General features: G+C 41.5%; 3 protein-coding genes across 5 annotated transcripts; 2 read left to right on the forward strand and 1 right to left on the reverse strand.

The window, feature by feature from the left end:
- Positions 1-256: 256 nt before the first annotated feature.
- rab3c (RAB3C, member RAS oncogene family) lies at positions 257-11,296 on the reverse strand. Of its 2 annotated transcripts, none has more exons than XM_085786532.1 (5): positions 11,130-11,296; positions 9,134-9,358; positions 5,515-5,633; positions 2,841-2,965; positions 257-2,504 (listed from the first exon to the last, which is right to left on the reverse strand). In XM_085786532.1, the coding sequence occupies exons 1-5, from the start codon at positions 11,145-11,147 to the stop codon at positions 2,314-2,316; spliced, it is 678 nt and encodes a 225-aa protein (XP_085642658.1). In that variant the 5' UTR covers positions 11,148-11,296; the 3' UTR covers positions 257-2,313. The 2 variants fall into 2 exon arrangements, with proteins under 2 accessions (XP_085642658.1, XP_085642659.1); XM_085786533.1 differs by lacking the exon at positions 11,130-11,296 and adding an exon at positions 10,433-10,667.
- Positions 11,297-11,756: 460 nt separating this feature from the next.
- Positions 11,757-15,049, forward strand: LOC146981387 (ATP synthase subunit C lysine N-methyltransferase). 2 transcript variants are annotated; one of them, XM_085786535.1, is made up of 6 exons: positions 11,757-11,877; positions 12,850-13,023; positions 13,946-14,050; positions 14,186-14,326; positions 14,406-14,456; positions 14,588-15,049. In XM_085786535.1, the coding sequence occupies exons 2-6, from the start codon at positions 12,856-12,858 to the stop codon at positions 14,771-14,773; spliced, it is 651 nt and encodes a 216-aa protein (XP_085642661.1). In that variant the 5' UTR covers positions 11,757-11,877; positions 12,850-12,855; the 3' UTR covers positions 14,774-15,049. The 2 variants fall into 2 exon arrangements, with proteins under 2 accessions (XP_085642661.1, XP_085642662.1); XM_085786536.1 differs by lacking the exon at positions 11,757-11,877 and having other exon boundaries at positions 12,646-13,023.
- A 1,143-nt stretch (positions 15,050-16,192) lies between these two features.
- On the forward strand, positions 16,193-21,567 carry plk2b (polo-like kinase 2b (Drosophila)). Its single transcript, XM_085786534.1, has 14 exons — positions 16,193-16,411; positions 16,504-16,611; positions 16,725-16,841; positions 17,196-17,325; positions 17,530-17,713; positions 17,937-18,135; positions 18,273-18,420; positions 18,624-18,718; positions 18,967-19,099; positions 19,297-19,377; positions 19,576-19,735; positions 20,061-20,190; positions 20,358-20,468; positions 20,607-21,567. Exons 1-14 carry the CDS (start codon positions 16,226-16,228, stop codon positions 20,796-20,798), a joined length of 1,974 nt encoding a protein of 657 aa, XP_085642660.1. The 5' UTR covers positions 16,193-16,225; the 3' UTR covers positions 20,799-21,567.
- Positions 21,568-27,294: the final 5,727 nt, after the last annotated feature.

Raw genomic sequence — 27,294 nt, forward strand, 5'->3', positions numbered from 1 at the left:
CCACTAAAACCCTCCTCTGTGCTTCCAGAGAGTCAGCAGAGAGCGACAGAGAACAGACAGACCCACTGATAGAATTTGATTTATTTCCTATAATGTCAAAAACATTCTTCTTACTTGCCTGTACTCCAAGACACAAATGTATTCAGTTGTAAAGTCATAGTGTTTTAAAATGGAATTTAACCAAGGTGACTGTTTGGGCATCTGAGCACCCAAGTTCACTGTTCCTTTGTGAAATGACTGTTGACTTGAGAATCGATCATTACAATAATTTATTTCATGGCTATTAGCATAAAATTATAATATCACACATACACAGATGTACACGCACAACGTACGTGTACACACATATGCGTAGGATCTCTGGACTAGTTTATGTGTATCCCTTTTTTTCTGGAATTACATCAGTATGGCATATGGCATGGACTAAGTTATCTCCCTGACTATCTTTCACAACAACACTGCATTTTGACATGATAATACAAGTTCAATCAACAACCAACACTTAGCAGGAACAGCATTTAGTACGTGAATACATTTGTACAAAAGGTATACACAAACAATACAATATATTACGTAATTTGTCTCTTCAACATGGCAGGTACACACACATACATACGTACACACACACACACACATGCACACACACACACATACGTACACACACACACACCAAATCACACATTCAGTGGCTGCAGTTACTGAGTGAAGCACACACTCCTCTTGTAGAGATTGTGCATCAGTTTCAGAGCCATTCTGACCACACTGTCACTCACATACTGCAGACAGAGTCATTACTCAAGGACAGGAGAGACTATGTACAGGGTTTAATTCATAAAATATTGCACTTATTGGCCCATTGCATCTCACAGCAAGTGCTATGACAATGCTCCTAAATCTGTAACATAGAGTGATATATACACTATCTTATCGTATAAATCTACATAGATAAGTCGGGACGGACTTCATGCAATTTTTTTTGAGTTTTTACTCAACAATGCAACAAACAACTGACGAAGCTAAAGAAACTGTAATGTTTTGGCACTATTTTTTTTTTCCTTCAATGAATTGCAGATCTGAAAGGCTTCTGGGTTTTAGAATAGGGTACAACTTTTATACTATGTGGACTTACTGTTATTAAGACCACTACAGTACTGTATATGTTTGCTAAGGGGAGCTTCCTATTTTAAAACTACTGCATGTCTATGATGTTTTCTAAGCAGCTTAATGGGATTCTTCTTTCAGGAGGGACTTAATTTAATCACACAAACATGACATTTTAGCATGCTGACTCAAAAATGAAATAGTACTTTTTATATATGGCTGTTTATTCCAATGCCAGAGCTGATTTGTGTATCATACTGTGAAGTCAGTGTGAGATTTCTATTTAATGTAATGGCTGGATCACCGCTATCATATGGAGTTGAGGATGTTTAGGTTCAGTAAGGCCTATCTTATGATCTTTAAACAGCACATATGACTGACTTTTTGGCAGCATGCTCATCGCATTAAACTATAAAGGGTCGTCTTAGAGGCTTAGCACATAGAAAGAGTTTCTTTACTTATCAGAGAAATCACACATCTACAGTCCAAAAGTAAGGGACTAACAGGGGGACGTACAGAGGCCGTGTTGGAGATGCTAAAAGGCCACTTTTTTATCCAAGGTAGATGATTTTATGATGACAAAGTCGCACTCAGTTGTGACTCAACACTCACACTCATGCAAACATACACTCACTTTCATAATCACACACTGGCTACACAAAAGAAATCCGCTACATCCTATAGTGCACTAAATCATAGATTTGGCAGCTTTAGGAAATTAAATAAACCTATAAAAGGAAAAATAACATACAGTACCAAAAAATAAAAGAATTATCAAAGCACTCTGTGACTCACTCCCTCATATTATGATTATTCTAGGTCTTAAAGAGTTTAAAGGTTTTTATAATTAACTGTACAGCATGACTATGAACTATTTCCAGCCTTATCAAACATACTCGGTTTCTAACCATACTAACTAGCCAAGGAATGACAATATGGTGTCTCTATATTCTAGATATCCTGTAATGTTACACATTTTACAATAGCCATGTCTGTTTGTCTGGTTATTTGCTCTTGATATAAGGTGATAAAGTTGAGAGATAATACGACAGCATTTTGTAATTCTACTACTAACCAGGGTTTGAATTGTAGTCCAGAGAAAGCAGCACTAGCAGGAGTGATAACGCTGAGGGAGAACAAAACTGCACACTCTACCACCTCACAGGACCTGTGCTGCCCTCCCTTGGCTTCCTGACATTACTGCAACTGTTACTAACAGTTGCATCCTGGCTGCTGGAGGGGCGGAGCACTGTCTGTGAGTTTGGCAGTGGGGGCTCCTGTGGTCACGGCCGGATCAGTGTCCAAGCTCTCGGACATCTTGTCACAAATTAGGTCGACGAGACGTTCGAAGGTCTGCTTCACATTGATGTTGTCCTTGGCGCTTGTCTCAAAGAACTCAAAACCTTTGGAAAAAAGGGGTAGTGAGTACAATGAGTGTGAAGAGACAGGAAAAGGACTGTTACATGTATCGGCATCAGTAATGATGAAATGATAAATATAAATTTCTGTCATTTTTTGAGAAAGCATTGACAATTATTGCTGCTGCTAAAGGTGAGCACCAATGATGCTTATATACATCATTGCAATATCTTTATTAAGATCCCAAAATGTGACATAATTACCAGTATAGTAAGTGACTAAATAATAATAATCTAAAAAGTTACAATTTTATGTAATAACAGCACCATAAGGCTGGTGTCTCCTTGTGTGAAAGAGGTGAATGTTACTCTTGGACTCACCCAACTGTTCTGCCAGCAGTCTGCCACTATCCACTGAGACCACTCTCTCCTCCTCCATATCGCATTTATTCCCAGCCAGCACCACCTGTGCATTATCCCATGAGTAGGTCTTTATCTGGGTTGACCTGCATGTTATTGAAAGACAAAATGTGCAAACACAAAACAATACATCATCAGTCAAATCAAACAAGAGCGTTGAGAGTTGTTTTTGCGCTTTTTTTTTTTATTGGATGGGCTCCTTCAGAAATGGACATGAAAGATGGCAGACGGAAGGACATGATGTAAAGTTTGTTCGCCATTTGGACTGGTCATGGACAGTGATTAAATCAAGTATCATCTGTCATCATGTAATGTTTGAGTCACTGATGGCAGGCTGGCAGCTGAAGAAAAGTGGGTCAACTGCAAATTTGTACAGGAAATCTGCAGCTTGTATTGCTCTCAAGTAGGTTATTATTTGCTATTTTGTGGCTATTGATGTCTTTGACACAAAGCAAGATTCTGTCCTAGAAATATAAAGGCTTCCTATTGGCTCCTGCTAACTTCCAATTGCTGAGCTGCTAAGTACAAAAGGTACCAATGGCCTATCACATTTTGAATCTGCACAGGTTATGGGCTCCATCACACAGACACAGTTACTTAACAATAAGAGCTAAGACACATAAATATCATTTTTTTAGCATTTCACTTCTGATAGCTTGCATGGTCCTATTATTCAAAGTCGACACAGAGCCTGAATCAGTCCAATGAACTCCAATGGACTTGTTGAAGAAATGTATCATTATCACATGTATGCAGTGCATCAGGGCCTACATTATATCTTGTATGTACTTTTGAGAAATAATTAGCCTTGTGAGCCGTGTCATATGTTTCTGCACGATAGCAGGATATCATAGGAGCATTGCTGTGAATCAGTGCGAGGCCTGCCCTGTTCTAACTTCTGTGGTCAGCACACAACATGGGGAGGAATTTAAGAAACAAATTTTCTCCCACGCTGTTGCAGTTGGACTGAAAGTAGGACAGTGAACATACAACAAGCAGAACAGAAAAAGAAAAAGAGCCCAGCAAGAAAGACAGTGTCACATCTTACAAAGCAACATACAGTATGCAGGGTATTAAGGGTTTGTATTTACACATGGTTGGAGGACAGTAAATTAAAAGAAGAAAATGCTTTACATAATATTGTTGTGAAGAAAATGAAATGTTTGTGAATAACAGGATTCATTTGATTGGTTTGGTCCTCCATTTGATGTCGGCATTTTAATATTTCCCTGTTTTGTCTCTGTCACAGGCAGGAAATGAGCACATCACAAGCTTAATTCAGCCACAGTCGGGGAAGGAGACGTTGCTATGGTAACCTCTTTTTTCCACCAACCTTGTCACAAGGAACAAGGGACAGAGAAAGTGGAATTAAAGCCTGTGGCAAAGGCAAAAAAAATGAAGGATTCTAGTTATATAAAAACAGCCTCTTCCTTTCTAGATAGTTGATGGACTTGTGCTCTGTCTGCTAAGTAAGCTCACAGGTAACTCTCCGGGCTAGTCTCTGCCAGTGACACACTTGGTGCCATTAATTAAGATACCCATCACAGACAGTGCTCAGACTGCTGTATTCCATCAAAGTGTCAGACAGGCCTTAAAAGAATAATAGCTGTGTCTGGCTGCGACCTCTCTTTACAAGAAAGCCTTGTTTTTCTCTCTTACAAAGATGGGAAATTCATTTTGATACAAATCAGATAACGTGAAGCATTTTAACACAATTCATGCGATAATTGAGCACAGCAATTGTATGTTCCCGTAAACAATACATCAAGAAAACCAGTTTTTTAACTTGTGTTCAGCTGGGTTAAATGGAGCAGCTTTAGCTATGACAGATGCTCCTTAAAGCAGCTGTCAAATGCTGCTAGCTAAGTGACAATGGCTAAGCAGACACTGGCCTAAATAGCAATTGTCATAGCCCAATAGGCGCATGCCATGTGGCATGCTGGTTTTCATTTCCTTGCATCTTGCACAGTATATAATCATGGTGATTCAGAAATCTTTCCTCCTAAAAATTTTCATTTTGTGTTCATATAATCTCTTTGGGCTGGTAGAGCGAGATAACTGCAGGACAGCAGGGTGTAAATAAAAGGGGCAATGACCTGTGGCAGGAGTGGGGCATGCGGGAAAAGATCAGCAAAAAAGAAAACCATAACACACATCTTTAACTACAGAGCTGAAATGTGCACGTTTTGATAATAGGTTTTGATAATGATGTTATGGTGAGAATGTGCTTGTTTCTAGAGCAGGAATTCTAACCCAGAAACCTGGTTTTTGAAGCCAATTCAGCGCTGCCTGTTTGGACATGAATGCATCATCACAAGTCACCAACATTTGGTCTTGGCAGAAATTTACTGTTCAGCTGCAGACACTTTTGTGACTCACAAATGGACCAGAGCCATGACCTTGACAAGTCACCTCTTGGTCCGCAAGCCTGACAAAGATGCACACACTCACTACATAACAGGCCTGTCAAATAGAGAGAGAGCAAGAGAGAGAGAGAGAGAGAGAGAGAGAGTGTGTACTGTTGCTGATAGGAAGAGATAGGAAGGCAGACAGCTTGGACGTACACAGAGTGCAAAGGCCCCTAGAGAGGATACCTTTATACAAAACTGTCAAAAAGCAGACCATCATGACTCACCAGTCCTGCACGGCGCCGAAAGACTCCTCATTGGTGATGTCGTACATGAGAATGAAGCCCATAGCCCCGCGGTAGTAGGCAGTGGTGATGGTCCTGTATCGCTCCTGGCCTGCTGTGTCCTACACACAGACAACAAGATTTAGTATTGCTGTTAGCTGGTTGACGGATATTTACAGAGTCAGGCTCGACAACATTGCAGTGACCCAGCACAGAACATGCAAATCCATGATGGTAAATGAGCATGAGATGTCTACATCATTAATATACTGCCATTTATATATATGGTTTGAATCAGGGCAAAATTTAGGATTTTGTGTCCAGATTTACTCATGGCTTTATTTCTTGTGCTCATGATGTGGAAATAATCATTATGCTAATTGCCTCGCTGGCTTTGCATTGATGAAGTGCCAAAAACAGCGATTCAGTTCTGGCTGATGTGATAGATTCTTTCCTCTCCTCAATAAAACAATCACTCAGCTGTGCTAAACACTCAGCGGTGCGGTGTTCAGAGCTCAGCTTTATGTCGCCCCTTTTTTAAGGAAAAGGGGCTAAATTTACTGTAGAAGTCAAATGCTTTAAACACTGAGAATCTGCTTGCTGTTCATGATAACGCTGAACAAATTGGTCAAAGGCAATGCTTGCAAGCGATTACACAGCATTCAAGGGGTAGTGCATTGTACACTGATTACCCTAGAAATAAGCGCCCATTGCATTTCTATGACATGTCAATGAAAATGCTAACTGACCCCAGTACGGACAGATGAAGCTTGTCTGTGATGAGCATATTAATGAGGAAGGAGAAGCTATGTGCTTGAGAATATAAGTGTTTGTTTGATCTTAACCTAGTTATCTATATGGCTTCCTGTGATTGTTTATGTATAGATTTGTGCTTTTCAGATAAGTTATGTAATAACAATAAATCCCAATGATGTCCCTCCTGTTTGTGCTGCATGTTTACTCTGCTGTCGCTCCACCCACAACAAGTGTGTTCACAGGCTTCTGTGAATCATGATGGAGGACTTCTGGCAGCTCAACTTGGCTCTTGTTAAACAGAGGCCCGACAGGCAGCACTGGATTGTATTTGCCACAGAGGTTTTGCTTTCTGTCAGTCTGCACATGGCTGCAACAGTGTGCCTGTTATAGCCAGAGGATAGCTCTGACCTTCACTCCACGGAGGCAGAGCTCGTAGCCTGCCAAGCTTCCATACACACCACAGGGAGGACCTTTTGTCATTTTATAATAACACAAAAGCACATGTGAATGTGTGCGTTTTAATGTCGGCAGCTAGTGAATGTTGCACAAATGGTATCTTTTGTGGAGAGACATTCTGCACTGCATAAAAGGACATGATGATTATGCTTCATGTGGTGTTTTTAACCAATACTGCAGCTGTACCAATGATTATAGCATGTCCCGGTCACCTGACATGACAGCTGGATCTCTGTCATTTTTCTAACTTGAACTGTAACTCGTGGACATGTTAGTCACCTATTGATTTTCATCTGAGCGCTTAGCAATGACCTTTGCATATTCAGGCTATTCTGGTGAGCCGCCTTGCCATTCTCAGATGAAAAGACAAAAGCAGGACAGGGGGGAAAAAAATCAGCTGAGCCCTGAAAATTGGAGCTCCTTGAAGAGCTTTTCTTGTAGTCACCAGAAATCAATCCAGGAAGCTGACTAATTCAAGTGGAGTGGCAGTGAGCAAAGGCTGACACTTATCAGTTTTTTATCATGCTCATCTTGACAACATGCTGCTCAATGTTTATTCACTTCAGTCTAATATGACAACATGGACAACTCCATGATGCATTATGACGCTTTGTCTCTCAGCAAATTAATGGTGTGACTCCACAATGACATTAGCCAAAAGTCATCACCTTAAATGGCCACTTACTGTAAGTCTCAGCTCTTTCTGAGCCCAATTGAAGATGAGAGGCCAATTAACTGGATGCAAGGGCATTCCTTCCTCTCTGTCTCTGTCTGAATATGCTTGTCTTTGCAATCAAAATACATTATCTTGATTAGCTTAGCCATTTGACTGTTCAAACTCACTCTTCAAATCCTGCTAGAGCACTGCTTTTCTGGTTCTTTATGTCATTAGCAAACACCAACTGTCTGGGGACGGCTAATTGAGGCAAAAGACAACTATTATGACAACAGAGAGGAAAACCTCCAAGGGAAAGTTGGCATTTGGCATAGGCCAGAAAGAAAGAGCAAGAGAGAGATGGACAGGAAAAAAGAGAAAAAGAGAGAAAGATCTACAGTATCTATCCATTTATCCCCCGACCCCCACCCCCCAACATCTCAGAGGTTTTATAAGACAATCTGCCTCAACAGCTCAGATGAACTCCTAATTAGAAAAAGCCTCAGACATTCTTCAGATTCCCACACATTCTGTGGAAGGTGTTGCTTCTGTGATCTTCCCCACTATGTGCCAAACTAACACTTACTACTCTCCTGTCAGCAATGTTGAGACTTCCATCTGTCACTGTCCTTGGATCATGGAGTGTTGAAAACACAATAGATCCTTCCCTCAAGCTTTCTTTAACTAATTAAACACACGGTTAATGTGACGTGTTTTTAAGACATATTTTTTGATTTTTTTCACTAACACTAACACTAATTTGAAGAAGATTACTGGTTAGAAAGGTCAATTTGAGTGAAATCAACCCTTTTTCTCAGGTGATTTTTTTAGATGGTTGCTTGTGTTGTCTTCAAGGTCCTTTGATTTCAGTGTATATATAACATAATGCAAAGCTATTTTGTAAAAAGAAATGAAAGGGAGTTCTGTCCCTGCATACCAAGTAACCACGATCAGTCCTGAGAGCCAAAACACTGACTAAAATTGAATTAATGCATAGGTGATCCCATGTGTGTAGGACTTTTTTTGTATGGGTGAGTGCACAGCCATCAAGTCACAACCTCTCACAGTCCTTGAAGCATATTGATCAACAGAGATAGATATGGGAGAGGTCAGGAGAAAGTGGGTTCTGGGCATAGATTGACAACCCTTTATAGACAGGAGTCACTCTGCAGGAACACAAAGGTGGAGAGAACAAGGGAAACAAGGGGGCAGGGCGTTTCTGAAGAGCCCCTTCCCCCTAAGAGCTAGGTACTGTAGTCCTCCAGAAAACCTTGGAGGGCTAGAGAAATTTCCTCCAGACATGACACATGTTTTGACACGCACATTTTCTGAATTTGACTTAATGAAATGGAAATGTGTACATGACTGAGATGACATGTCTATTACTTATAATTCATTTTGTGATGAAAAAAAAATCTCCTAGAATGTAAATGTAAAGGAGAAACTCTGAGACTTTCTATTGCAGAAACATGTTTTCTATCTTCTATAAATACCATCATCAGATCATATGTAAATCATATAAAGAGTCTAGATTTCTGAATATGACTGGAAAACAGTCTCCTCAAGTGTTAGTATGTTAAGACAGTAGGTTGTTAGCATGTTGACCAGCCAAAGAGTACAGGATGAGCAGAAATAACACATCTTTGATTGCAATAGTCTTTGATAGCACTTCCACTTTTATCTTGTTTGTTCAAGGTTCAAACATTTTGTGTCTCACATTTAAATGTCTCGTGCTTTGATGCTAATATTTCATACCCAGATCTGCAGTTTGATCCTCTTGTCATTCTTGTACACAGTCTTCACTTTGAAGTCGATGCCCACTGTGCTGACGAAGGCCGAGGTGAAGGCATCGTCAGCGTAGCGGAACAGGAAAGAGGTTTTGCCCACGCTGCTGTTGCCGATGATCAGCAGCTTGAACATGTAGTCAAAGTTTTGGTCCCCTCCCTCTCCCTTCCCCTTCACATCCTGAGTAGCAGCCATCTGCAGAAACAAAACATAAAGAGAGAGGCTGAAAAGAAAGCACAAGAGTATCACATTGTGCTGATATGAAGCATTTTTCAGAGCTGCAGCGCACAAAACATGTGCATCAAAATGTTGAACACATTATGAAAACAAGGAGGAAAGGCCAATCGACGTTGAACATAGAGGTACAAACTACAGATCAGAGGTGACAGAAGGCTGTGTCAGGCAAACCAGCATGACCAACACAGCAAGCTGTTGTATTGATGAGCATTAGGGAAACAGGACTTTAAAAAGCTGAGTTTGTCTTCTTCTCAGTGGTTCGTGTCTCAAAATGATTCCTATAATGAAAATGGAGGACTGTGAATATTTAAGTGTTTTAACCCCAAGAGAACCCACAATTATTACAGTTCAAATTCCGTATATTTCATGAGATGTGCAAATATCGTTTTATCATTCTAAATTATACTGTATAAATGCATGAGTGGGATGTTTTCATTTAGAAATACAGTCAAATTGCATCCATATTATAATTGCTACAGCTTGCTGTCATACAAAGGGCATGGTAATGTAAATCCTTGATGCATCCCAACTGAACATTTCTGTGCAGGCTGTCAGCAGACATCGAGGACAAGAGTAGGCTACTACGCGCAGGGATGACAAGAGCACAGTCATCTTTGCTCCAAGGTGAATGTTTTGACAAAGCCACTGCGCTTATATGCCAAACATGTGCAACCAAGCTCTCCCTGCAGCCTATGCAGCTATGGAAAAGATGCCGGACCTCCATCCTGCACATCCTGCATTGAAGTTTCAATTAGCTCCCATGGATGACCAAAAAAAAAGAGGCAGAATACACCACTGAGGCAGAATTTGCAAGGACACCGCTTTGAAAATATCTGTGCATTTCTGACATCTACACACACCGCGATGTAAACTAGTCGATCTGATCTAAAATTACACGATGTCGCCTGGTTGAGCAGGGAACTGCAGCCAAATATGGGCAGGAGGTCATTTTATCTACTGATGAAATTGTTCCACGTAACTATTAATACATGAAACCGGCAAAAACGCGTTGAGGACATTGTGTTAACAAACCTGTTTCGAGGGCCTCGCTTCTACCTTTATCTGCCCCTGTTCTGCAGAATAGGTTTCTTATGTATATATCTGTGTCTAATGCAGGCGTTGATCTTCTTCCCCCCCTCTGTCTCTCCGTCTCTCTTTGGAGCAGCCGACCAATTTCAGCACCTGGGAGCTGTCCCCTCCGCTTCGGATCTGGCACGCGCCCCTGACTTGACGAGCCTGGCTCGCACGAGATGAGCATGAGCAGAGGAAAGTGCGTTTGGTTGAGTGTCTCTGACGTCACAGCGTGGGGAAGGGAGGGGAAAAGAGGAAGAAGGGGGTGGGGTGGAGGGGGTCAACGATGGGGGTTGTAGTTTTTTGCAGGGTTTTTGCGGAGGCAGAGGAAAACATCATAAATGCAGATTGGACTACATTACTCAGCATGCAGCGCGTCCCAGCTGTCAACAGCTGTGTGATTTACCGTGGAAGCACAGGGGGAAAAAACCTTTGTAGTTCGTTTTTTTTTTTTTTTTAACGAGCATCAAACTATAGGCGCCTTCTATCATTCAAGAGAAAAAACTAGGTAGTAATATGTTAAAGCTGTGAAGCTTAGTCCATCCTGTCACTGTAGCCTATTGTATGCTGTACTCTCTATAGTGCTCTGCTCAGGTCAACGCTAGATTTTGTTAATATCTCCCTACAGCCTGCAGTGACATCAAATAGGCTATCTTACCTTTCCATATAAATCCATTTCATCCACAGCAATATTTCCCCTTGTTTGTTTTAAAACAATTCTCCCCAGTAGCTCACAAACTCCCAGCTGGACAGCATGAATTATTCTTTTTTTTTTCAGGAAGCAAATATAATAGCCTCTCCTTTTGCGTCACTCTCGGTCGGTCTTGCTGCCGACCCCTCCGCCCATGCAGCTCTGCTCTCCGCCTCAGAGAACAAGCGGCTGAGCAAACAAGAGCGGCCTGAGTGCTGATGAATATTATTATTAGTGTACTATTATTATTACTACGGGCCTTTCAGTGGGAGCGAGAGTGGGACAGCCGCGGAAGGGGATATTGGCATCTTTGCAATTGTAATTTAACCGGGCCTATCTTTAAAAAAAAGAAGGAAAAAAAAGCATAATTAATATATGGGAGGTGCAAGGTCCATATCAGCAACTGACATCCATTTCCTCGCATCTGTCGTCCTTTAGCTCCTATTGGTCATTTTGCACCTGCAGTCAACATATCTTATAATAATAGTCCAGCATGCTCTAAGAACCAGACACAATATTACATAACAGTGGATTACTAGTTCGATTGAAATCCTGGCTGTGGTTGTTACAGTATATGCTTCTTGTCAGCCAGTTAGCAGACACCCGATTGGGCGTGTATGAAGCTACCGGGCGGGATTTAGTGCTGACTGACTGACTGACTGCCCTTTGACTGGAGGATCTGCATGTGCGCGCACTAGACGAGGGGGCGGGTAAGGTAGGCTGCACGAGCGTGTCTGTCTCTACAAATGTCCTGATTTTATGTTAAAACTTCACAAATGTACCAAAAAAGTGTTCGATATACTGCATGTGTATCTCGCTTATAAGGAGGTCATCCTTTTGTTTATCCAGGGTTTTTTTTTCTTCTTTTTTCTATTCTTGCACGTCAGACGTCGTGAATGTTAGTTGGCGTGTTTGAACGCTGCTTTGGACCCGTTTGTTTTCATAGAGCGTCTCTTATCGAGCGATACTCTATCTCCTGTGGTTAACAGACAGTGCTGTTGTTTGTTTCTGGCAGTATAGTGTCAGTGCATGGCCCCTGTAAACAAAACTTTTCTAGAAGGTTTCTGCAGGAGAAAAGGCCACCGTAGCACCATCTGCTGTTCAGTGTTCTCTAAAGGTCTTTTGTTCATGCCAGCTCTCTCAGATTACCTTGTGGCAATGATTAACAGATGATTAAAGCATAAATCATGTAACTTCATATGTTGCTCCACTGAGCCCTACTTACTAGATCATTTTCATCCTATGCAACCTGATCCTGTTTAAATGTCAGATTTGAAATGCTCTGGGCTACCATAAATTGTTTCGTAGGCTGGATTCTTCAAATTTTGTAATGTAGCCTATAATTAAATAGTTGATTCTTTCTCAAAATATAGTCTAGATGTTAGCAAATGTATTCTTAACTGGTAGCTAACTTTGACCACACCACAGTCTATCATGTGTATCCAGGGAGCAGTTTAGGACTTAGGTGAAACACTGTATTGCCCAATATAATGGTCAATATATTGGTTTTGGCTGACATGCAGGATGTTGGCATCTCCATCAATGAGCTCAACTTTATCAGTTTTCACCCTGACCTGTCTGTTTTACAGAAGATTACAGTTCATTTTTGAAGATATGGTGCTAATTTTTGAGGAGGCTGCGATAATATCTCCTCTCATTCACTCTGTTTTAACCATATTTATAACAGTTTGCAATGGAGGACTCCATTGAGGTGATTCTGCAGGACCATGGCGGGTTCCTTTTTGTCAACACACCTAATCCTGTAGTGTCAGCCTGCACAGGTGCTCTGCTCACTGGCCTGTATGGAGTATGGAGTCTCTTTGTAATGCCTGGCTTCCGTAAAGTCCCGTGGAGGCTCAAGGTGCTTGACTTTTCCTTCTTTCCTTGTATTTACCTGTCTGCTTTGCTTATCTCTTCTTTTCTCTCTTTCAAATATCAAATTCTGCACTTTTGTGTAACATCAAAGAGAAGAAGCCAAGACAGAACCTAACTTGCACATTAACAATAAATTGCTTACTTTGGAGCGTAGTGCTCCATGCTATAGCAACAAATGTGAGGAAAGAAGAACATGGTAAGTCTACAATTGGTTTGCTTAATGGACAACTGCACCATTGTGTGTAATGCATTAATCTGAAGTTATATCGTGCAGAGATCTAATGTTGCAAAAAAAAATAATGGCTTGTGCGCTATTCTTCCTCACTGTCAGTCCAAGATGATGATGATCAGGAGCAGATTATCAGAAGTTGGGTAATGATGAAGACATTTGTTGTTGCATGGAGAATCAGAAATGTTCATAGTTGATGTTGCTGCTCAAACAATCTGATCAAAATACAACTGGCTTTGCACTCTGATTAACATGTCTCTACAGAGCTTTGTTTATTCTGCCATCCATACTTCAGAAAACAAATTTAGAGTTATGCATGATTAGAGACTCAGTTTACCACAGCTAGAGTGAGACTTGATCATTCTAAGAGATTTTGTTGAGCAATTCCACTGGCAGTGTGTGTGTGAGATTAGTTTCAAGGTTATAGTCACAGCACTCGGGAGTCTGGCCTGTTGCAAGCAGAGGTAAAATTTAATTTGAAGCATAAAAAGAGATGTTTTCATGTAGCAGAAAATGAAATTCATGTTGCAGCAGTGTCTTGGGCTGTAAATTTCCATTGGGAAGAACATACTAAAGACGTAAAACAGATCTAAGAGACTTTGACTTGTCATAATAACAGTAATTACTGTACTACCTGCATCATGTATTGACTTGCTCTGTGTTTTGTTCTGTGGTCTAGGTTCCCTATTTGCCCTCCAGTAAAGATCAGACACTGAACGTCATGAAACTGCTTGAGGGACGAAGAGGTCGCTTAGCAGATCTGGGATCAGGAGATGGAAGACTGGTGAGTGAGGTTCACCCTGTCTTGGGAAAAATATATTCAAGTGTAAAGAAAAAATCTGACTGAGAGACTGGGTGTCATGGCAGAGATTAAATGTGAAGGAATAATCATTTTTACACACTCCCATTTGATTTCCAGGTGTTTGCGGCTACTTCTGCTGGGTTCCAGTGCACAGGGTTTGAAATTAACTCCATTTTAGTGGCCTATGCCAGGAGTAAGGCCCTCTGGTCAGGACTTCCCTCCAACCAGGCCACCTTTGTTAGAAACGACTTTTGGAAGGTAAGACCTTAGCAAAAAGTACTGCTGCCCTTAATCAGAGTTGTTATTTGCACTTATGTGTGTCGCTCTTCTTTCATAGACTGATTTATCTTCATACAACAATGTGACAGCTTTCCTCGCTCCAGGAGTGGTGAGTTTTTTTTCCTTCTATGACGGATTAACCCCCCCCCCCTCCTTACTGTGGAGGATTTATAAATCCTATGGCATACATGGCATTTATATGCAAAGTGACTGATTCAGCCGTTTCTCACTGGTTTACAGATGGAGTTCCTGGGTGAGAAGTTGCTGATAGAGCTTCACGATAATGCACGTGTTGTTGCTTGTCGTTTTCCTTTTCCTAATTGGCCACACCAGTCGTCGTTTGGCTCTGGTCTTGATGAGACTTTTGCCTATGACATGGGTGCTGTACGCCTGCACCTCAGATGTCAATCCAACACTGCAGTGTAAAGAATTACAGTGTTTCCTATGTTGTATGAGCTATGCCACGACAAATATTGTATTTCCACAATCGGTGACTTGTTACAGGGAGGATTGTGAGTGCACTCTTTTCTTTAATATTCAGTTTTTTTCCACGTTGTGAGGTTGCAGTTAGATTCATACGGTGTGTTGTATTTATATTTGCTGGAAAAAACGCCCATGTATCCAGCTCAGTGCAACTTTAAGACCATTCTGTGGGTCTCTGAGCAAATCAGTGAACTTTTAGGCAAATGGATGGTTTTGTGTTTATGCCAGCTCATGGGTAATTTAAAGTACTGACTGTGTTTATCTGTATCCTCTGGTCTGTGGCTCATATGGAATAGGTGACTGAATAGAGGAATTACATAGCACTTTAGTCTGAAAACCACAATTAAGTGTGCAACAATTTGTTTGCCTATTGTTTGCTTGTTGGCATTTAAGAAGTTTTAATAAGAATGTGCCAGCATGTTGTTTGGCTGTTTTCCAATGAACAAGTGATTAGTTTTTTTCTGATCAGGATCTTTAAAAATGACTTATTACGAATAAAGGTTATGTTAAAATGGTGTTCTTGTAAACAGTGTGTAACTGCATTGTTATTGTGATAAATACACGGACTGCAATTTTCATTTGCTAAGACTGATGAATTTAGTGGTATTATGGTGCCATTGTGGAGAAACGTGCTCTGACTGCAGCAGTGAACCTTACTGTGGCACCTGCGGTAAACCGAAGGGGGACACTGTCTCTATCTTCATACCTGCCTGCCTCTCCTATCAGTGTGACCGTTCCAATCATTTTCATTCATACTAAAAAGTCTCACCTATCAGTGCCCAAAATGCAGTACATCAATCTTTGGTAAACATATCCTTATTTAGTTTCAGATGGAGAACATCCGTCACTGTGGTTCATCCTAATGATATCCAAAATCTCCACCTGAGGGTGCTGGTGTTCCAAAGTGAGTTTGGTGCAAAAACACAGGATGAGATGAACCTGAGTAGAATACAAACATGGACCTGCTGCATATTTCACTAACCAGATGCACCAGAATTTCAACACCTTGGATTCTATTTTGCACCAAATGGTTAGAAGGTAGTTTCATCTGCTTGTGTCTGGTGCGTAAAACATATGAACTACAGAACATTTGCCTTTCTTGTTGTTGTGAATGGCGGCTGTTGATGCCATTATTCAAACGACTGTCTGGTAATTATATTCGATAACACAACAGTCACTCTGCGTTATCCCCTTTGATTTCATGCCTCTGTTCCATCATCAACACCTTAGTGCATGCAAGGTAATCGATAATGGGCAAATCTCATGCGCTCATTTCACACCGTGACGTCAGAGAGAGGGCGGCAGACAGCGGGGTGGGGTGGAAGCCAGAGTATAAAGCCACTCAGACGGACTCTCCGGGCTGCATTCTGAGTACAGGACGCGAGATCACGTCTAATGGAAGTACAGAGAAATATCAGTCCCCAACAGACGAACAGCAGCAGTATGTGTGAATCTACGCAGAGGTCCTGCGAACCTCGCCGAAAGCGAATGGATGAGCGCAGTGCGCCTTCGGAGATGGCCAGGATAATCACTGATCCTGTCACGGGAAAATGCTACTGCCGTGGAAAAGTTTTGGGCAAGGTAGCGCAAGCATTACAGTCTGTTGTGGACGTTGTGGATTTACCTCATAACCCGAAGACAAAGCATGTTAACAGTGTCTTTACTCTCTTTAGGGGGGTTTCGCCAAATGCTACGAGATGACTGACCTTTCCACCAGCAAAGTTTACGCAGCCAAAATCATCCCACATGCGCGCGTCTCCAAGCCTCACCAACGGGAGAAGGTAAGCGTGCAGCTCCGGTGCCTTTGCGCGCTGACACAACTGAATAATACACATGGTTGAAAATTGTATTCAATTGCAATCGTGAACATTTTTGTTTTTTTCTGACCCGCCAGATTGACAGAGAGATTGAGCTGCACAGATTGCTGCACCATAGACATATAGTGCACTTTTATCACCATTTTGAGGACAAGGAGAACATCTACATCCTGTTGGAATACTGTAGTAGAAAAGTAAGTCCTGTTCGTCTCATGCTCAAGTTTTTAACCACTGTACTTGATCTTGGCCACTCCTGTCTTTCAATTTTGGATTTGGGGGTTTGGAACACCTGCATTGCACCCAAAGTCAATGAGGCAGCACAATAGGCAGTACTCAGAGTCTGGCCCCACTAACAATAATTCCTAATCTGTTAATTAATTTTAATGATCTTGCAAACCTATGTAACAGTTTTATGAGATCAAAACTAATACTTATCCAGTATGACAAGTTTTTTTCCCCCCCAAAAAAGTAAATGATGTGTTTCTATGTGATTCTTCAGAAGGCATTTCTGATAATCATCCTCTTCTCTATGTGTTGTCTCTTCACAGTCGTTAGCCCATATCCTTAAGGCTCGCAAGGTGCTTACTGAACCAGAAGTGCGTTATTATCTAAGGCAGATTGTCTCTGGACTCAAGTACCTGCATGAACAAGAAATCCTTCACAGAGACCTGAAACTTGGTAAGGCACACTTTTGCAGTAGTGGCATGCTATAAATATGCATTCTGTGCAATTAAGATATTTAAAAAAAATAAAAAAATAAAAAATACTAGCCCAGTTACTCCTCTAGTTATACTATGACTGATTCACCAGAAGACCCATGCCATATTCAGCCTTTGATCTGAGGTTGAATATCACCATCTCATTCCCTCTATTCCCCCACAGGTAACTTCTTTGTGAGCGATTCAATGGAGCTGAAGGTCGGGGACTTTGGTTTGGCTGCCAAGTTGGAGCCAGCGGGAAACAGGAGGAAGACGATCTGTGGGACTCCCAACTACCTGTCCCCTGAGGTGCTCAACAAGCAGGGCCACGGCTGTGAATCAGACATCTGGGCCTTGGGCTGTGTAATGTGAGTAACTAACTATAAATTAATCAATAGAAAACTTTAAAAGAGTTAGTAATATTATTAATTTTGATCATTTGTTAGCTAACACCAGTCAATTACAATTTTATCAAAAATATACATGTAAATATGCACAGTGGCATCAGATTTGGACATGTGTTGCCTTCAGTCAAACAGAACTTTTTTGCTGATGGACATCAGCTCACCTTTGACCTCTTCCCTGCTCCAGGTATACCATGCTGTTGGGCAGACCACCTTTTGAGACCACCAACCTGAAGGAGACATACAGGTGTATTAGAGAGGCGCGGTACTCTTTGCCTTCATCCCTGTCACCACAGGCTAAGCAGTTAATTGCCAGCCTGTTGGCCAAGATCCCTGAGGAGAGACCAAACCTGGACCACATCCTGAGGCATGACTTCTTCACACAGGTTAGATGTCATTTTTACCTCACAATCTGTCTGTTCCGCTCTCTGTCACTCTCTCTCTCGAAATGTCACTGAGTAGGAGTCTAACAGTGACCCCCTTCCCACCAGCCTGCACACTGACCCACTTTCGTTCTCCACAGGGCTTCAGTCCAGAGCGTCTGCCGGCTAGCTGTTGCCATTCAGCCCCAGATTTCCATGTCTCCAGTCCTGCTAAGAGCTTCTTCAAGAAAGCCGCAGCTGCACTCTTTGGTGGCAAGAGAGACAAGGTCAAATACTACGAGACTATGAGTGAGTATTAGATCAACCGCTGGGCGCCTATGCACCACTTAAAACGCTGCTTGTCACACCAGCCTGTTATTTTCCACTCTGTCAAATTACTGCTGCTACAAGAAGCATTTCATTTCAGATCATTGCAAGCATGTGCCACATTTCACATCAGTTAATGTAAGAATTGTGCTGATTTTTGTGTGTGATTATTTTGTTTTCGATAGATAAGTTGACTAAAGAGGAAGAGGAGATCTACAAACTGCAGCACGATTTGGAGAGAACTGTCATCAGCCAGCAACAGAGCAAAAATATTTCTGAGGTAAGAGATCAATACAGCTATTTTATTCATTTCATAATAGGTAGATTTTTGATATTCAGTATCCAATGAGTCATCGTGGTGCTGTACAAAACTTTATAACAAGCACAGTTTCAGAACAAACTCAAAGCATTTATTTTTAACCTTTAAGCCAGCCACTTTGCATCTGTGGGTGACCGCTGAGTCATAGTAGGAAGAGATGATCTAAACTCGCAGATTCTAAGCCCTGTCGTCACTGATTCCCACCTCAGAATGGAAGTCTACTTCCTCCATCTGCCGAGAGCCCCGTTGCCCTGGCAACAGAGAGCCAGTCCCCGACGACGCGAGATACCATCCGTCTGATCGTCAGGGGGAGTCTGGGGAGCTGCAGCAGCAGCAGTGAATGTAAGTTCACCAGCATGGTTTCACACGCACACACAAAACAAGGCATGAACTGAACATCTCTTTTAACAAGCAGCTGTGAAATTACACACTTGAAAATTGAAAAGGTGCATGAAAAGATTTGATGTGACAGCTGCAGTGTAAAGTCATTTTTTGTGTGTGACACCAAGCTAAATAACCCTCTCTTGTTGTTCCCAAAGGCCTGGAAGACAATACAACAGGGAGTGTAGCCGAGACTGTTGCAAGTGTGTTGAGGGGATGTCTTGAGAATATGCCCAAAGGTGAGTCAACTTGTTTAACACGAACAAACTCTACAAAAAATATCTCAGTTTATTGTTACATTTCAGTAAACCTGTAAGAAATTCTGGAGTTGTCTTTAGCTCTTGAACATGGCTGCACAGCCAAGGTTGTCATCTCTTGAAGTCTTTGGTGTAATTGTATTCTAATCCTCCTCCTTTGTGTTCTTGTTCACCCTGCAGCGGACGACATTCCTCAGGGCTCAACCAGCTGCAGTCTTCAATGGGTGACTAAATGGGTGGACTACTCCAACAAGTACGGCTTCGGCTACCAGTTGTCTGATCACACCGTGGGAGTTCTCTTCAACAACGGCACTCACATGAGCCTCCTGCCAGACCGAAAGTATGCACCATTCTATGCTTTCACAACGCTCCACCTTCCCTTTGAAGGTTATTAGTCACCACATATAATGGAGATGGCTTGTTTAAGCTTGTTGTGGTATATAGAATTGCTGATGTGTTCAATTAATTAATTTGTGCTAAAGTCAAAGAGGAGTGTTTGTATTTCAGAGTTAAGTAATCTACATTATTATGTGTTGGCCAGAAAGTTAGGAAAACAGTTTTTAGTGTGAAGAGATCATTGTACTGTACGTTTAGTTTTATGGCTGTTTTCAAGTGCTTATGTGAGTGGTTGCGTAACTCTTTATCTTCTTCTCATATGTGTTTAGGACTATCCATTACTATGCAGAGCTAGGCCAGTGCTCTGTTTTCCCAACCTGTGAAGTTCCTGAACACTTTGTGGGACAAGTGACTGTGCTCAAGTACTTTTCTCACTACATGGAGGAGAATCTCATGGATGTAAGTAAACATCTCAACCACTCCTATTCCTTTTTTCATTATTGTTAAACCATATCCCCTTGCTGTCAAGTATCTTTTTTGTCCTTCCGCCCCTGAAGCACTAGAGTTGGTATATTTCAAGTTGCAGCCTGTCTAACTCTGATGTGTTAACTCTTTTGCTTTCTCAGGGCGGGGACCTAGGTAGCATGACAGATGCACACATGCCCAGACTCTACCTGCTCCAGTGGCTCAAGTCCGACCGCGCCCTCATGATGCTCTTTAATGACGGCACTTTCCAGGTAAACACAATCAAAAGAAAAACAGCCGTTGCTGGGCATGCTCAGTAACACTGTTGTGGTGCGATGCATAAGACAGTATTCAGGTCAACAGAGGAAGAGAAAGACTAACAAAAAATGTATTTACTTTAATCTTCACAGGTCAACTTTTATCATGACCACACCAAGATCATCCTGTGTTGCCAGAGGGATGAGTACATGCTTACATACATCAATGAGGACCGTGTCTCCAAAACCTTCAAACTCAGCTCCTTGCTGACGTCTGGGTGTCCCACTGACCTGCGTGAACGCATGGTGTACTCCCTCAACATGCTCCTGCAGAGATGCAGCTAAACCACTACAATAATATGTTATGGACAGTGTCAAAGAGTCAAACCAATGCACTGTTTTACTGCAGTGCTGCAGTGGAACAATGATTCAGAAGGGATCTGCTCAAGACTGATGGACCAAGGATGGACTAGTGCAAAGTAAATTAACATTCCTACACCGTAGCACCTCTGTGACTCAGCAGAGGTGCAGGTAAAAAAAATAATATGGAGAGACTGAAAGAGATTGAGAGGATTAAATGTAGCACAATGATCTTGGATGGAAAAGGGCTGATTTGTATGTCGACTGTTGTAAGAGAGAAAGGGCTGAGTACGTTGGTACAAACGTGAACTCCAAATGTTTTGGGGGAATAAAGAGGGATGTTCGGGAAGTAAAGACAAATGCTGGGCTGGCACCAGCTAAATTGTGTATAGTGTAGTTGAAGCTGTTTAAAGAGGCATTCCAATTAAATGGATGTAACCAGAGCCAGACTGTAGAATATTGTAAATGATGTACAGTGTATGTCACAGGGCTGTTTATATGTGTGAGTGTGTATGTGTGAGGGGGAGGGATGTAATATCACACCAACTTTTAAAACTGTGATTTGTTCTCCTCACTGACAGATGGAGGGAGGGGTAGGAGCAGGAGAAGTGAATGACATAAAAAAAAAAGTATCAGACATCCTGTAAGGATCCCTTGAAAAGCCATTAGAACCATGGTAGAAAATGGCCTAAATTATTGTGTTCAAAAAAAGTGCAGTATTTATTTATTTAATAATAAAAAGCATTTTCTAAAACATCTACTCCTGAGTACTTTGTGTTTCATCTTTCCAACTGTGTCCTCAAAATATATACCTGGTATTAAGAAATCAATTTTTAATGCATTTAAATGAAACTGAAAATGAGCCGTGTCCTCGTTTCATGTGTTGCAGTTCCTGGGTTAATGTACTGAGCAGTGTGATGAGGATTAAATTAAACTTAATTACACTCATATCTCTGCACTGGCCCAAGTCAAAGCAAGTATTTTATCTTTAAACTTTGTTTGCAACAGGAAATGGGTGCAAAGAGCGAGATAGATGCATAATAGACGCCGTGTTTACACTGAGGTTTGTTTATACTGTTTTCTGGTTCAAGGCCTTGCCTCTGCTGAGTTTTCCTCTGCAGTGAAAAAAAGAGGATGGCAAAGAAGACTGACCGTGCAATGTGGCTCACCTTGTCTCACACCATAGACTGTAAAAAAAAACACCAATACTTCCTATACAAACAAGGGCACTGATCAACAGACAGACCAGCTGGGTGATTCAGAAATCTGGAAGGAAAGACAGCCAAGCGACACAGATTAATAACACGACAGACTCGGTCATACTATGTCACAGATTGCGTCAAAGCTTTTGAGGCAAAGTGACTACAATCATTCTTGGACTCCTTTTCACATTCACCGATTGTAACCATGGAAACAAGCATCCACAATTTGGTGAGTCGGAAATCAATGTTGGCTGCGTAAGAAACATCTGGCATGGCCTTCCCTCGTTGAAAGTCAGAACTCGTGTACTGACACACAGCACAGCTAAAATTGTAACTTGTGTCTTTTGCTGCTGATTGGTTTCTCCTCTGCACTCTCTCTTTTCTCCACATAAGTATTTGATCTAGCTCCGGTCTATTGAGCACCCCTTCACCTTGCCAGCTTATGTAATGATGGAAGTTGAACGTGGATGTTTGAGTCATCCCCTTTAGATGTTCACTCAGAATATCTGTGCTCTTCAGAGTTCAATAATGAATGGCTCATGCATAAACATACCCACACAGACGGAAGCAGAACAGGAAGTAGCCTACAAGAGGCAGGAGCAGGAATTATTCATGACGACACCTCCAGGTCTGAGTGCGTGTATTTTGACAGTAATAGTCCCTGGAATGGATGCTTCACTGAGACAGAAATAGATTTTGTTCTTGATGTAACATTTTTTGGCCTATGAGGACGTTTTTACCCCTGTTCCTAACATATGAACTGGAGTGCAGCATCTCCATTGGATGGGTGCAATGGGTTGAACCAAATTAATCACAGACTGCTGGCTCTTTCCAAGTAAGCAAGAGAAATGACATTTTCTCTGAGGTTTTAAGAAAGAAAGCATTTCCTAGTCCAGTGTAGATTCAGCTCCTATAATGATGACAGCAAGTGAAAATTCAGGTCAGGTCAGGATCTCTTCTGTGAGTCAGCAAATGTTTTCTGATCAGCTTTATAGGCCTCATGGGAAGCTTCCACACGTCTGAAAGCATATTACGAAGATAAACTCATTTAAATACCCTGTGAGTTCAAAAAGCTAGGAGTGCATGTTCCCTTCATCCTCTTAGTGTCACTGTCATGTGAAAATAGAAATGCTTATAACACGGTTGGTTTTCAGGATCACCCAAACAAAGCTGCTGCTCTGTTGTGTCACATATAGACAGTGGGGGGAAGTCTTGTGTGCATGCAGGCAGACTTAGCCCGGGAATGAGTATAAGCAGGAGTGACAAAGGGGATCTATATACCTCAGCTTCTATCATAAAGTTAGAGGAGTGAGTCAGTTTGGCATTGAAAGTGATAGTAGGCATATTCTGCCAAAAAGAAGAAAACACATGCTTTGAGATGTGCACACACTGGGATGCACTTGGAGGATTTAAAAAGGTCTTTGCATATCAAATGTCAGCGCTCCTCCTCCTACTATGTGGACTAAAACAGACGTACTATGAGGAGAGCTGGGATGACTGTATAGCTTTGCCCATTCTCTGCTGTAGCCTACAATATCGACCGCTTTAGAGATGAGCAATTCTTTAAAAGTTGCCTGTGTCAACTTAGCCAAATAGTTTTTCCATGAAAAAAAAGTATTTTCTGAGTGTGGGCAAGCATATGAAAAGGTGTGTTTGGTCTCCTCTAGATGCTCAAACTGAGAATGAGTCACTGGTGCAAGCCACTTAACTGGCTCAGTAGTGTGATGTCAGTACTCCCTCATCTGATTCCTGTAATTTTCATCAATCAGTTTTTAAAAGATCTTTTTTTTTAAGCTTCAAGTTTGCTTCAGTAGCTTTATAACCGTGTAAAGTGTGCTAGTCTGTGTCCAACACAGCAGCAAAGAAAGAAATTCATGAAAGGAATAAAATACTTACTAATTACTCGCTACTGTTCTCTTCCTTTCTTATTTTTTAATTGAATTATGTCCTTTAAGATTGGCTTGCATGTGGAACGGCCGCTTCTACTTAAAACAAGCGGTGACACTACGTTTTGCATTTGACATTCAGTAATACACTGAATGTCCTTGAAGCCTATGGCAAACACAAAATAACCACCAACACCATATTTTGCACTGTTTGTGGTGCATCACTGCCATCATTGTGTTGTTTAATCTCCCCAGATTTCTGCAAATTTGTTAAATGTTTAATATTTCTTTTGGTAGGCTGCTCACATTCTCTAAAAAAAATTTGAAACAATACCTTAAACAAAATATAGCAGGAAATAATTATTTTCTATGTTCTAATCTGTGCTTTGTTTCCAAGCAGGTATGGCGTGCATGTTAGTGCATGCGTGGTGCGCGTGTCCCTCCCTCCTCCTCCTCCTCCTTCACAGGGAGGGAAAGCCTGACACGCAAAATGGAGGAGTCCAATGCAGACTTCAGGTGCAAGCACACTTGAAGAGTTTCCTGCTCAGAAGAAAATACAGTACTAGATAAAACTGATCTCACAAAGAAACAGACTAGGCAGAGCAAAGAAAAATGGACATTTATAAACATCCTCTTTCAGTGTCTTAGCCTGGCCTGGCCTGCATGGGCCTGTTATTAGCTTAAGACTAGTGGACAGGTCCAGTACAGGATAAACTTCTTCCAGTCCAACAGCCTGATTATAAACTGGCTTCTCGTCCCCTCCACGTGTAAGTAACTTCATGGCAAATATATGTTTTCAGCAACAAGATATGACAATCTCTGCAACCACAAGGTCTATTTGAATACTTTTGGTGTCATAGTAAAGGGAAAAAAATGAGGAATTGCTGAAATGTGTAAATTTCAGTATATCTGTTACTGGTGAAGAGTAAATGAAGATGACACACAGAAAAAAATTAATAAAATTAATATTCGCCTAAAAAAAAAATCATATTTTTGATGAGTGCCCTTTAGAATAATGCTGATGAACCTCAAACTCTCTATAAAATCATTGTACAACATGTGAACATTGTCTCTGCAGTGGTTGATTCTGATTAATTGAAGCAGGACAAAATGATTGAGATTTTACTACAAAATATCCAGGCGAACTTTCCAAAATGTCCATTTTTGGCACAGCTTGGAACCACCTGCTACTATAAACTATTGTTTAATCTTTATTTTCACACAATTTGGATAAACTAACTGAAAATAAATCTACTGGAACCGATTGGAAATAACTAACATAAGTGGATTCAGTCTCTCTGCGTACCGCTGCACTCTCAGAGCAGCTTGTTTGGGTGGGTTTGGCTTTCAGCCTCTATCTCTGCAGCGCAGTGGTCGATTCGAGTGAGGGGCGGCTCATTTTAACCAATAGAGAGAGAGGAATGACGCTAGACCCAGGTCGATGTGATTGGCCGCACTGGCAGCCATGTGACAGCCATGAACCAGTCAGATCAGCAGATCCACGTGCAGGCCAACGTGGGGTTGTATGCGCGCGCACCAGGCTTCCGTGTAGGGTCCTAGCGCCGTCGGGTTTCGGCCCGGCTAGTTCAGATGTACACACTAGGCAGAGTTCAACTGGAAATATTGTGGATTTACCCATAACACAACCTTTTCACGGCAAAACAGCAAAGGTAAGAGCAAATGTACGACCATGTTTTGTCCACGCAGTGTCTGTTTTTGCTCGACTTTGCTGGTTGTTGTCTTCTCCCTCTGCCGTGCTGCTGCTAGCTGCTGTGTTAGCTGCTGTTGCTGGGGGACGCCCCGATGTTCACGTTCAGATGAGAGGTCGCTGATGTGTTTTGCTTTATGTACAGTTGTATACGAGCCAGAAATGTGGCGACTGGGTCCACACAGAGGTGCTTTATGAAGTTTGATGTCTAGTTGTTTGTTTGAGTAGTGTTTGGGCTGTGTTTGGGTCATATAAACATGGTTTTTACACGTTGTAGCCCAGCTTCTGCTGTTTAATTTGACGTATAATATGACCATATTCTTTCATAATCAGTGCAGTGGGGGCTTTGTTATTGTTATGCATGTCTTCAAGTCACCCATATGGGGGACTCTGGATTACAGGAGGTGTTAACTGACATGTTTACGTTTTATGAACGTATTGTCCAAATTTCGCTATCTTTTCGCGGCAGTGCGTTACTTATTGTGAACACTGAGAACAGGAGGGCAGGGAAATATGGTCGGGTCAGCGAGACGTCGTTTGCTTTTAGAGACGCTGGTGGTCTCGTGGTCTAGCTAGCGTGACGTCACCACGACATCCTTCTACCGTATGGAAAGTAGCCGATGTGTCAGCCTCCAACAGGTGTGTTGTGAGCTCAGGGACAGTCTGTTTTAAACTTCACTATACTAAAATTACAAATTAAAATCAACATGTGCATGTGCAGTGAGCTGTTGTTGCTCCAATCATGACGAAATGTCTGGACTTAATGTTTTATTAAATTTAAGTGCCACATAATTGCATGGAGGTTTTCTGTATTCAGACACTAATCACATGCGTCAGACTGCAGTGAACTGAAATGATCCATTTCACAGAGCCTACGTCACATTTGCTGCTGGATCATTGTAAAAGCTGTCACGTGCTGTGGCTGAGCATCACAGGTCAGTCATCACATTCGAGTGACTGGATTTTTTTCTCCCCTTTCTTTAGTTGCAATAGTAATTACACATTGTGCTATGTCTCTTCTAACTGCACAAGCAGGCTCAATTTGTGATGTCAGTAGAAAATGTGACTTCCTCAAAATGTGTTTTTTTTCCCCCTCAAAATGTGGTTGACCGCCTGACTGCTTTAATAAACGCATCACATGGTTCTGTGGGCAGCCTTCAGACTAAGTGTAAAAAGAAAATGAGGAGGACAAATTAAGTAAACCCAGTAAGAGCTTCTGCTAGACTTGAAAATCTAACACATTAAGACTTTTTTTTTTTTAGGAAGCAATACTTTTTTTAGTCATTACTGCCAAGTATAAAATACACACACAAGTGGAATGGAAAATTCTATTAATGAATACTATACTTACTATTCTGAATCTTGTGATCTTTAACAAAAGTCACAAATCCCCTGCAGTTAATCTATTTAATGTGACAGACTTTCCCCTTTATTGAGAACAATTTTACTGCCATTCAGTGATTAGGGCTATCTGCCTCTCAGCTATATTATACCACTAAGTTCAATGGTTCTCTTCATAAATCAATAGTCAATACATAGACGACAACAAAACCTCTGTCTAGCATTTTTTGCTTTTTAGCAACAATTCTTGCAGGAACTATATCGTGTCCAAATGTTCTGCAGCATCAACCTCCTCATCCTGTCATTACAGACCAGTAGAATTACAGATGATCATTGAAATAAAC

This window comes from Trachurus japonicus, chromosome 9 (assembly GCF_045865225.1).
Source record: "Trachurus japonicus isolate A0001 chromosome 9, Traja_1.0".
NCBI lineage: Eukaryota > Metazoa > Chordata > Actinopteri > Carangiformes > Carangidae > Trachurus > Trachurus japonicus.